Consider the following 10929-nt stretch of genomic DNA (forward strand, 5'->3'; position numbering starts at 1 on the left):
CCCTCTCCAATACCTCTTTACAGGAGCTGCTGCCAGTGGAGGAGCCTGTGGGGCCACGTGCCCCTCCCCACTCAGGCTCGCTTTCCTCTCTTGACTGCCTCTGCCTTCCTGCAGGCAGGGGCCATCAGACCTGCTCCCTCGGGCTTTGCAGGCACCATGCCCCCTGCCTGGTTCCCCTGAGCAACAGGGAGTCTGGGCTGCCCTCCTGGCTCCCAGCACCTCATTTCCCTCTTTGCATCCTCCATAAAGCACTCTGTGCCAAGGATGTGAACCCCAGCACTGCCCAGGCGGTCTTGTTTGCCCTGGCACACTGTGATTTCAAAGGTTTTGCTGCAGAGAGGTTTAGCAGTGAGCTGCAGGGCTCCTACTGCGATGGCGTGGGGCTCTGAGGTGCGGGCCAGTACCGTGGTGGGGCACTGGCATCCATACCGGAGGCTGCACAGAGATGGGATCTTGCACCCCTGTCCTCCTGGTCTCCCCTGCACCCAGGGGTGAGTCTCCCACCCCCTTGCCGGGCGAATGCTGAGGGCAGCGATGCTGCTGTGGGTGCCGGCCAGTGCCATAGTAAGGATGTTCTACCTCACACGGGATACCCAGGAGCGGGGCGAAGGGGGGACCTCCCCTCCATGCTGGGCGCTGCATTGGCACATGGTGGTGCCAGCCCACAGGACTCACCCCTCCTCGCCCACCTGCTCTACGCAGACCCTGTACACCCTGTCCAGCCCCATAGCACAACCTGGTCATGCTTAGCGTCACCCCTGCTTGGCACATGCGGTACCCCAGTGGCAGCTAGCAGCACCTGCTCCAGACCCCGCTGCCCTGCGGCGGGAGGCAGTGATGGACAGGCAGCGATGCTCATGCTGGAAAGTAAAGCACCCTGCGTTGCATCAAGCCTCCCTTGTGCCCGTCAGCTCGCTCGGGTGTGCAGCAGCCGGCAGAGCGTGGCAGTGGGCGGCAGGACTTGTAAAGAGCCCCAGTGCTGCCTGTGTCTTGCTGCAGAGCATCCCCTTCCCCAGGGATTTGGAGGAGGGGGCCGGGCACCAGCAATGCCACCTTGCGTGGTGGCATCCGAAACAGTGGCTCGGTACAGCCTGGCGTTGGAGGGAAGGGGCTGGGCTGGGAGTGCGGCATGCTCTGGGGTCCTGGTGCTTTGTCGTTGGGTCATTGTAAAATAACGATGTACATAACGTGGCCGCGTTGGCGAATGGGTGCTCTCGAGTGCAATAAAGGGAGAAGGACTGGCCTGTTCCCTGGAGCTGTGATTCCTGCGGGAAAGATGCACCCAAGCACTAGTAAGATGGGGCAGCTTTGTGGTCGACGTAAGGGGGCATCTTCAAATAATGGCTTTAGCCCCAGTCCATGCCCTGTGGGGAGAAGAGGGTGGCAGGGGTTGGCCCTAAGGCTGGTGCTGGGAGGGGGCTCGGCTTGCGAGATCTGCAGTGACGCTGGCTATGGCGGCTGCAGCGTGAGCAAGGCACCTTGTGCCACGCAGGACATCCATGTTTAGGGGCCAGAGGGGGGCCAATACCTTTGCAGGGGGTTTTCCATTATTTATTTGGGAGCAGTTCCCTTGTGTCTGTGGGGCCAGCACCGACGGGTGCTGGTTGCAAGGTACGCCCAGCCATCCATCATCACGGGAGCGGAGAAGACCAAATCCACAGGTCTCTGCTGGGTTTTTTTTTTCTACCTTTGGGCCCAGGCCTTGCAGAGCCCGGTGATTCCAGGCCCTCGCTCTGGAGCAGGCAGCTGCCTGCACGTTGTTAGATTGTTGCTGCGCAGGACGTGTGGTTATAGTGCCCACAGCAGTGCGTCAGGGACAGCACGCTCTCCGCCAGGCTGGCCCAGGCTCCTGTGAAGGACAGCGTCCCATTCTCAAGCGTGGTGCTAGAAGGAGAGAAGCATGGTCAGGATGAGCTGCTGCCCCACCGTCTCAGTCCCTGGCAGGACCGTATGGCTCTGGGGCCCTCACACTCACCTGGCAAAGAGCTGCTTGCAGCACGTGTACATGGTGTAGCTGGTGGAGCTGAAGTTGGCCGTGCTGAGGAAGGTCACGCAGTCACCCACCTCCGTTGGCACATAAAGAAGACCTGGGGGACAGGGTCTCCTGGGTGGGGCTCTTGAGGGACCATGTGTCTAAATCCCATCTGCTGAGCACACTTGCAGATCCTGTACCCCAGCCCTGCTCGCGGATCCCATACCCTGACTATGCTTGCAAATCCTGTACCTGGGGCTGTGCTTGCAGGTCCCATGTGTCATCCCACCTCACCCCCCAGATAGTGGTGCAGCGGTGACGCCAGGGAACTCCTTGCAGTGCCCCAAAAGCTGCCCTCGAAACGTCCCCATCCCAGCCCGGATGAGGGGCCCCAGCAGAGCTCTTGGGCTTAGGCAGCCCCTGACAAAACCCGAGGGGAGAGCAGAGGGTTTGGAGGCCCTGGCAGACCCATGAGGAGAACAGGCCAGCCAGCTCCATCCCTGCACCTGCATTGCTAGGGGTCTTCAGCCCTTTGCCTGTCCCTCCCCAGTTCTTTCTGGCCCCCCTGGCAGTGGGCAGGGACCTACCTGCCAGGCAGGCATTGAGCAAGGAGACGCAGATGCCGGTGAGCAGGGCTCGCAGCACGATGGAGGCTAATTCACCCTTGCGCTCGGGTACCATGGAGGCTGCAGGGATGGAGACCGGGGTGAGTCAGATCCTTGCTCTGGCTCTGTCCCAGGCTGGGAACAGATTTGTCCCAGGTCTTCAGCTGGATCTGCCAAATAGTGCCCTGCCCACCCCCATCCCTGCTGTCTGGGGGACATGGGGATGTGGAGCGCTGTGCCCACCCTGCATCCTATCACCTCATGGATCCTGTTTCTTATCTGTGTGCTGGCACAGACCAAACATGGAGTCTTGAGGGCAACAAATTCCTCCTGCCCCAGCTGAACCCTTGCTCCCTGGGCAGAGGATGCCCCTGCATCCTGCCCAGGCACCCAGGCCACGTCACACTCACCCAGGCCTCCCAGCATGATCCCGATGGAGCTGAGGTTGGCGAATCCGCAGAGGGCGAAGGTGGTAATGTTCTCGGCTCGCTCCTGGGGGGCACAGGGGCAGGGGACAGTCACCTCTGCCCAGGAGCAGCCCCAGAGCACCCAGAGCTGAGCACCGTGTCGCAGCTCCCAGCCCAGCCAGACGTGATGGAGGTAAGTCCCCTGCCCTAATTCTTTCTCCTTCAGCTTTTTTTGGGAGCAGGGATGCAGGTGGTAGGCAGCTTGCCCAGGGAGAGGCTGGGATGGGGGGACAGGGAGCCCTGTAGCACCATGATCTGCCCCACCAAGGATCAGGATAAATGAGAAAGGGCTTCACTGACTCCTTCAGGACGATCCTGTACCAGCAATTAGTCAACATCCAACTCTAGTTGGCCACAGATGCCCTCCCACCCCTGACCATCATCCCCCTGCCTGCCCACCACCCATCTGTCTGGCCGGGTCACATGCCCCGTTTTGGGTGGCTCCATCCCTGCCCTGTGCCCGGCGGGGTGGCAGGTGCCTCACAGATATCCACTGCTTCTTGCTCCCGTCCCCCTCCTCCAGGCCCGACAGACGGTTCTTCTTGTACATGGCCAGCTGCTGGTACGCCACAAACTCGTTCAGGAAGATCTTCATCCCCAAGAGCTCGGCCACCAGTGGCGAGTCTGCCCAGTCTGCCCCCATGAGAAAGGCCAAGGGCATGAGGACGTAGGAGCAGATCACCTGGGAAAAGCATCCCAGAAGGGAACAACTCAGAGCTGACCATCCGCGCTGCCCCTGGCTCGGACACCTCCTGCCAGCATTTGCCAAACACCCGGCAAGGGTCTCGGCAGCCTACCAAGGCGGTGGGCAAGGGTGGGGAGAGGTGGGGGATGCAGGATACCTGGAAGGAGAGCCCCTTGATGTCTACCAGCTCCCCAAACCAGCGCAGGGCAGAGTTGATGAACTCCAGCACCGCCAAGAAGGCAATCAGGTTGGCCGCAATGTTGGCCACGAGCCCCACGGAGCTGGCAGCCCCGTTGCTCGCAGCTTCCAGGATGTTCTGCTCTTCCCTGTGTGGAAAAAGACTCCAGTGGGCTCACGTGGCCAGGCATCCCCTGGACGAGGTCAGCTCGCACTCCATGGAGTCTGCACACCGTAAGCTGTCCCAACCTCGGGCCAGCTGCAACGTCCACTCGTGCCCCCCAGTTGCCCCCTCGGCTTCCCTGCACAGGCAGGACGCACGCAGCCCCACTCCGCCACCCCATCCTCACACTCACCCTCTGGAGAGGCGGACGCTTGCTTTGCCCTTGAACTTTGACTCTTCCACTTCGGGGTAGACGAGTTTGGACATGGCGAGGGCACAGGGCGCAGCCATCACGGAGGCTGCGATCAGTGATGCTGCGTCGATCTGCAACACGCAGAGCGTGGGCTGAGGCACGTCCGTGCAAGGCTGCGCCCTCTGATGGGCCACCCCAGGGCACCCCAGCACGTGGCTGGCATCAGCCGGGGACGCACGGAGCAGTTCTGAGCTCTCCCTTTGCTCAGGGTGGGAAAAACCTCTGCTATTCCCTCTCAGCCAGCCGCGGCACGTAGCGCAGCTCACGTGGATGGAGGCACTGCTGAAGCCGCAGTGATCACAGCCTGAGAGTTGTTAATCTCTCCTGCTGTTTGACCTAATTGTGATGATTCTTGTCCCTTCCTTGTCCCTTTTTATCAGTATCAGAGCAATAGGTTGTGTAACATTCCGAACTTGCACCCGCTGACGAAGAGCCAAGCTCCCAGTCTCACCCCTCCCCTGCCCGCTGAGCAGGAACGTCTCATCTCTGACCTTTCACCCTTGGCTCCCCGTTTAAGGAGACTAATTAATGTTTAAATAGCAGGAGCTCAGCCAGCAGGTCGAGGGGAAGGTTTTTCCCCATTGCAGAGCACTGATGAGGCCACGTCTGGACACCGTGTCCAGCGCATCCCCAGGGACTGCCAAGGTGATGCTGGCGGAGCGGGACTTGTTCACCCGGGAGACAGGAGGGCTGGTGGGCTTGTAGTTGTTGTTCCCAACTACTTAAAACGAGGTTGGAAGGAAAAAACTGCTCAGAGGTGCCCTGTGAAAGGGTGCATAGCAGTAGCACAGTTTCAGTGGGAAAATTCCAGTTGGAATTTCAGTTGGAAGGGGACCGTGGGACATGCGCTGGGGGTCTTCATACACCCGCAAATCCAGGGCAGATCGTGTGTCAGGACCCCGTAGCAGGCGCCATGTGGCGTACATCTCGTGCACTCACCCCGAAGGATATGTAGGCACCCATCACGCTGCCTGCAATGGTGGAAAAGCCCCCAGTCATGACAGCATGGATTTCTGAATGCGTCATGTCTGCAAGGTACGGGCGGATGAGCAGCGGGGCTTCGGTCTGTGGGAGAGAAAACCTTGTTGTCCTGGAGACAGGGCCACAGGTCTCCTGGGAAGGGAGGAGAAGACCCTTCCTCCAGGGCACTCTCAGCTGCCAGGGCTGAGGAGCTGGATCTCCTGCCCAGGACCTTACCTGTCCCACAAAAATGTTCCCTGCCACACTCAGGGTCTCAGTGGGAGTGGTGCCCATCGAGACCTGAAGCACCCAGGAGATCTGGGGAAAGATGAGGTCACCGTGTTCACAAAGGTTCCGGGCACCCTGCCACCCACCCCACGAAGCAGGTCACCATTTGGCCCTCACGCTGCACAGAGGTGATCTCGGGAAGTGCCCACAGACCGGGCAGCAACACCAACTCTAGGGTTGGGCTTTCTCAGGAGGACACACAAGAAAGAGGGGGTTTGTGTCTGTTCTTCTAGGCAGGACAAATCATCCCAAATTAATACCATGCCAATTTTCCTGGGACATCCCTCAGCTGATCTCAGTTGTCAGAGAACCCACCAAGTTCTTCCCCTTTCCACCACCATCCCAGATCCAGGTGCGAGGTCCTACCTTGACAATGAGCCACTGCATGACACCAAGGTAGTAGAGGATGGACATCACACAACTGAAGAAAACAACGATGGGCAGAGTCTGCAGGAAGGGCACCAGGGAACAGGGTTAAGGGAGAGCTGGGCAACACGTCTAAGTGTGCTTGGGGACCAGGCACCTCTCTGCCAGGAGCGGGGCACAGCATGGGGTTACACAGCCAGCCCATGTTATCAGGGTGCCACAACCCTGGGCCAGGCTGGCAGGAGGGACAGGGACCAGTGCAAAGTCCCCATGGCACCAAAGATGTCCACAGGCAGGTACAAAGCTGAGTGAGACCCACCCTTGAGCTGTTCGAGCTTGGCTGCAGCAAACCTGGCTGCGTTTAGCTCTGTGCTCTCCAGGACCCATCAAGGCAGCCAGAACAGAAGCAGACCAGGCTCTGCCTCTCCCTCCCCATACCCCGTTTCCCAAGCTGACCTGAAAGGCAAAGACTTCCTCGATGAGTGTGTTCCCGAAGACGAAGCTGGAGCCAGCTGTGGTGTAGCAAAGGGAAGTTACATGGTAGGACGGAGATCTCCATTAGCTCTTGCCCTGCTCCTCACCTCATTTCCGCAGGGGTCTGCACCCCCAGCCCTACAGCTCACTTCACCACCACAGAATGACCCTCTGAAACCTAAGCTGGGGACACGGGTGGGCTGTCTCCAAGCCATGGGGTACCGCTCCAGCCTGCACGGGAGACTGCACCAAAGGTCTGGGCTGCTGCAGAAAACCAGGAAAGAGCTGGCTTTTCTCCAGTCCCCCCAAAAAACCGGCAGGGGTCTGCACCCCCAGCCCTACAGCTCACTTCACCACCACAGAATGACCCTCTGAAACCTAAGCTGGGGACACGGGTGGGCTGTCTCCAAGCCATGGGGTACCGCTCCAGCCTGCACGGGAGACTGCACCAAAGGTCTGGGCTGCTGCAGAAAACCAGGAAAGAGCTGGCTTTTCTCCAGTCCCCCCAAAAAACCGTTTGTGAGTATGCAATCCCTGCAGCTTCTCCGCCCCATGCCACCTTCTGCTCTTCTTGCTGGTCCCAGGGAGGACTTCTTGGGGGGAGCAAGCACGGAATGGGGTGAACAGCTGCAGTACCTGGATCTGGTCACCCAGCCACTGGAAAGCTTGGACACCGGGGGTTGTTCGGAGGACGAGGAGTCCAAATAAGAATTCCAAGGCAAGACCCCAGAAAACGGCTCTCCAGCACACCTGGGGACCAAGAGCAGAACGGGGACTGAGACGTTAGCACAGCCTACCGACTTCCCCCTCTGGCTTCCTCCCTGATGACGGGCCATCAGGGAATGCCAGTGAGAAGAAAGCACTTGTTCCCTAGTGCTGGGTGGCCACCTCCTGAGAGGGGACCAGTGGCCAAGCCACACCTGAAACACATACTGCGCTGTGGTGCTTGGAGCAGGCAAACAGGAACAGCACCAAAAAGCAGAAGCCAGCTAATGAGATGAGCTGCTCTGGATTTCTGGAGTTTTCCAAAACCAGCCATGTGGTCAGGCCTCCCACGTGAGCCAACACCAGCAGCCTGCACAGGAAATCCCAAACTGTCACAGAGAGGATGTCGCCATGGGGGGAGCAGCTCGCGAGGGACAAGAGCGAATTGTGCAGGAGATGCCGCCGTACGGCCGTGCGTCTGAAGAAACCTGGGGCTTGGGGACACTCGAGGGGTGTGAATAGCCATCACGCTACCGAGGTAGAGTAGCGAGACATTTCTGCCATGGCTTTTAAATGGTCCCCAGGCTGGGCCATGCCTCATCAAGGGGGCCTACAAGGGTACTGGGAGAGGACTTTTTACAAGAGCCTGTAGTGATAGGACAAGGGGTAATGGGCATAAATTGAAATCAGGGAGGGTTAGATTAGATGTCAGGAAGAAATTCTTCACAGAGAGGGTGGGGAGGCACTGGGACAGGTTGCCCAGAGAACCTGTGGATGCCCCATCCCTGGAAGTGTCCAAGGCCAGGCTGGATGAGGCTTGGAGCAACCTGGTCTAGTGGAAGGTGTCCCTGCCCATGGCAGGGGGGTTGGAACTAGATGATCTTTAAGGTCCCTTCCAACCCAAACCATTCTATGATTCTATGATTCTATGATTCTATCATTCATGAGATGCCTGCACAGCACTAGGGCACGTGCCCAGTGCCGCTGGCTGTTGCTCTCGCTGGCAGGGCAGCCACGGGAGAGGGGACCCAGGCACTGGGAGGGATGTGGGCCTGCCTTTCCCTGACTCACCATTTCAGCCACGGCCAGAACTTTTGGAAGCATTTCCAAGCGGGGCGGAGGAGCCGCAATACCTTTGCCCCACAGTGCTTCTTGAAGAGGCTCCAGCAGACGAAGAAAACAGCCACCGCAGTCATGACAACCAAGGCAAGGGCTCGCTGGAAGTTGAGCCAACAGGCCGCAATAAAGTAGCACAAGTAGGCTGGAGAAGGCACATGGGGGGTCAGAAACATCAGGGCCGTAGGATCGTGGATGCATAACACTAACCAGGGCCAATGAGGAGGTTCAATTCCTCCAATCGTCCTTCCCTGGCCACCCTTGAGGCTCCCATCTGCTCAGGAGGAGGACGGAGGGAGCACCATCCCAGCAGCTGGGCTCACTGCTAACAGCCCCGCAGCTGTCGGGGGGCACAGGGAGCAGCAGAAGAGGCACAGCAAACCCTTTGGGGAGGAGGTCAGCAACCTTCACGTGGGTAGCAGTGCTCAGTGCTTGGAGGCTGGGGCCACAGCTAGACAAAGGGATGTGGAGATGGATTCTCGGTGCCGGGAAGTTCTCACCTACTCCGAGGAGCCCCAGGACAACTCTTTTCAACACCTTGGCATGAGCCTTGCAGAAGCGCTTTGCCTTGGATGCCGGCTGCAGGGCTTTCCTGGGGAGAGTCGTATGCCAGAGACGTGAGAGGTGCAGAAGATGGATCCTGAGGATCAACCCAACCCAACTCAGTGGAGCCTCCCAGATGGTGTTTACAGCAGCAGCACAGCGTGTGCCGTGGCCTCTAGCAGCTCTGCTGCCCACCCCAGGAGGAGCAAGCTGGCCTGTTGTGGCAGGGGAGACCCCACCGTACACCCCAACATCCCAGGCACCATGAGTGGAGGCTTGCTCTGGGTAGCTGCTATGGGGACGGAGACCTGCCACTGCCACCCTACAAAGCCATATGGAGCCATCAGTCCCTGCCCCCACTATGTGGTCAGTATGACCCTACTCTTCTCCCGGACCAGGTCTGGCTCCAGGAAAATCACAGGCCCAGGGATGGCAGGTTTGCTATGACCGCTGGAAACACCCTACATCCAGGGATCTCCATGGGTTATCCTACCTGCAGTAGGAGGACACTCTCCCTTTCCATCCTCCTCTCTTCTCCTCCTTGCTCTCACCACACGGACCATCACATTCCTCGTAGAGTTTCTCCCCCTGGAAAACATCCTTAGGTGGAGCACACTGAGCAGCTCCTGTACCCCAATGTAGGGGGAAAGGGAGACCTACCACGGAGCTGAAAGCTGGGTTATCTGTGCCCTTCTCGAGGTTGTCCAGCGTTATCTGGTTTTCTTCCATGTCCAGAAGTGCCGCAGCTTCAATGCATTAGAGAAACAGCGCTGCGAGGGACCAGCACTGGCTGGGGAGAGAAAGACTGGATCAGCTCTGGGAAAGATGAATGTCCAACTCCAATTTCCAGTTTTGGGTCTCCAAGAGGAAAACACCCTTTGCAGTAGGGATTCAGCAGTTCACAGATTCACAGAGTGGTCGGGGTTGGAAGGGACCTCTAGAGATCATCTAGTCCAACCCCCCTGCCAGACCTCCTGCACCACCACATCAAGGGGCTATCCCAAGGAGTCCTCAAGCCATGAAGCTGGTGTGCTGACTTCCTTGGTCTCCTGTGACTCTGGGAAGGTCTTTGCTCTTCCGTGCTTCCAAGGAATTACAGGAGAGGCTTAGATGAGGCAGGGAGAACTGATACTCCTCTTCCACCTTGGCGGCAGTGGCCACCAGCCCCCGTGAGCCCCTTTGCAAGTGGGTTTTTGCAAAAAATAAATCTGGCTGTATCCCTTATCGAGAGCTCTTGGTACAACTGGGTGAGATAAGGGAGAAGGTCCTTTCACGTTGATAGCCAGTACAGGGCAGGAGCGATGGGCAGGAATAAGTGGTAGTTTGCATGGCGACTGGTCCTAAAGGAGGATCATACTGGGAGAACTAGTCCAGCAAAGCCAGAAGAACCAGTGTTATGCCATGGCAGGAACCCTTGGAGCATCCCATTTGGACACCGTCCCAATTCCTCTACCTGGAGGAGGATGAGGGAAGAGCAGAGAAGTCACAGGGAAGGCAGCGATCGACCGTAGGAGCACGTCTCTGTGAGGACAGAGGGAGTGAGGAGCCGTCCTGGCTTCGGAGGAGCGTCGCAGAGGTCTGCATGGAGAGGTGGAGATAGGAGGGTCGTCGCCTGCTCCCTGCAGTGTGAGATTCAGGGTCCACTGAAGGGAGTGACCCAGCCCCAAATGAAAGAAGTGGATGGGAGGAGTTTTGGAGAACATCCCCCTTGTTGTGGGACCGCACAGCAGCTGAAGGTGGCAGTGGGCTCCACAGGCCAGCGGAGCCACCAAGGGGGACCACGGCGATGTGCTCGCCCCCAGCGTGTCCCTGGGCTCGTAGCTCCTTGGCAGCAGGGCAGGACCCAGGGCCACGGTAGGAACCCAGAATCCCAGAGCTCCTCCAGGGCATCCAGCACCCCCAGTGCCCCCTGGGGCTCAGGGACCCCTCACCAAGACCCTGGCAGGGACCAGGAGGACCCCTCGCTCCCCAGGCCCACCACCGTTTCAGGAACAGCCCCCCAAGACTCCTCTAGGCTCAGTCACCCCTCAAGTGGTGCTCAGGGATCAGTGCTCAGGGACCCCTCCAGGACTTCCCAGGCCTCCTGGGTCTCCCCATCCCTCCCAGGCTTAGTGCCCTTCAGGACCCCTGTGCCAATGCACCCACCTCCATGGGC

At 58.9% G+C, this 10929-nt stretch overlaps 1 protein-coding gene across 1 annotated transcript; it reads right to left on the minus strand.

The window, feature by feature from the left end:
* Positions 1–1760: 1760 nt before the first annotated feature.
* SLC28A1 (solute carrier family 28 (concentrative nucleoside transporter), member 1) lies at positions 1761–9503 on the minus strand. Its single transcript, XM_010157121.1, has 17 exons — positions 9435–9503; positions 9268–9362; positions 8732–8823; positions 8187–8376; positions 7344–7485; positions 7042–7160; positions 6393–6465; positions 5937–6017; positions 5520–5600; positions 5262–5387; positions 4263–4393; positions 3887–4055; positions 3529–3726; positions 2988–3069; positions 2560–2658; positions 1976–2087; positions 1761–1884 (listed from the first exon to the last, which is right to left on the minus strand). Exons 1-17 carry the CDS (start codon positions 9501–9503, stop codon positions 1761–1763), a joined length of 1983 nt encoding a protein of 660 aa, XP_010155423.1.
* Positions 9504–10929: the final 1426 nt, after the last annotated feature.

This window comes from Eurypyga helias, unplaced genomic scaffold, assembly GCF_000690775.1.
Source record: "Eurypyga helias isolate BGI_N326 unplaced genomic scaffold, ASM69077v1 scaffold19698, whole genome shotgun sequence".
In the NCBI taxonomy this organism is placed as follows: domain Eukaryota; kingdom Metazoa; phylum Chordata; class Aves; order Eurypygiformes; family Eurypygidae; genus Eurypyga; species Eurypyga helias.

Bases quoted from the DNA above. Each gene is read 5' to 3' on its own strand.
- SLC28A1 (XM_010157121.1), bottom strand. From the start codon at position 9,503: ATGGAAGAAAACCAGATAACGCTGGACAACCTCGAGAAGGGCACAGAT. The intron at 9,363-9,434 runs GTAGGTCTCCCT...GATGTTTTCCAG, and splicing joins ACCCAGCTTTCAGCTCCGTG to GGGGAGAAACTCTACGAGGA. The intron at 4,056-4,262 runs GTGAGTGTGAGG...TTTTCCACACAG, and splicing joins AGCGTCCGCCTCTCCAGAGG to GGAAGAGCAGAACATCCTGG.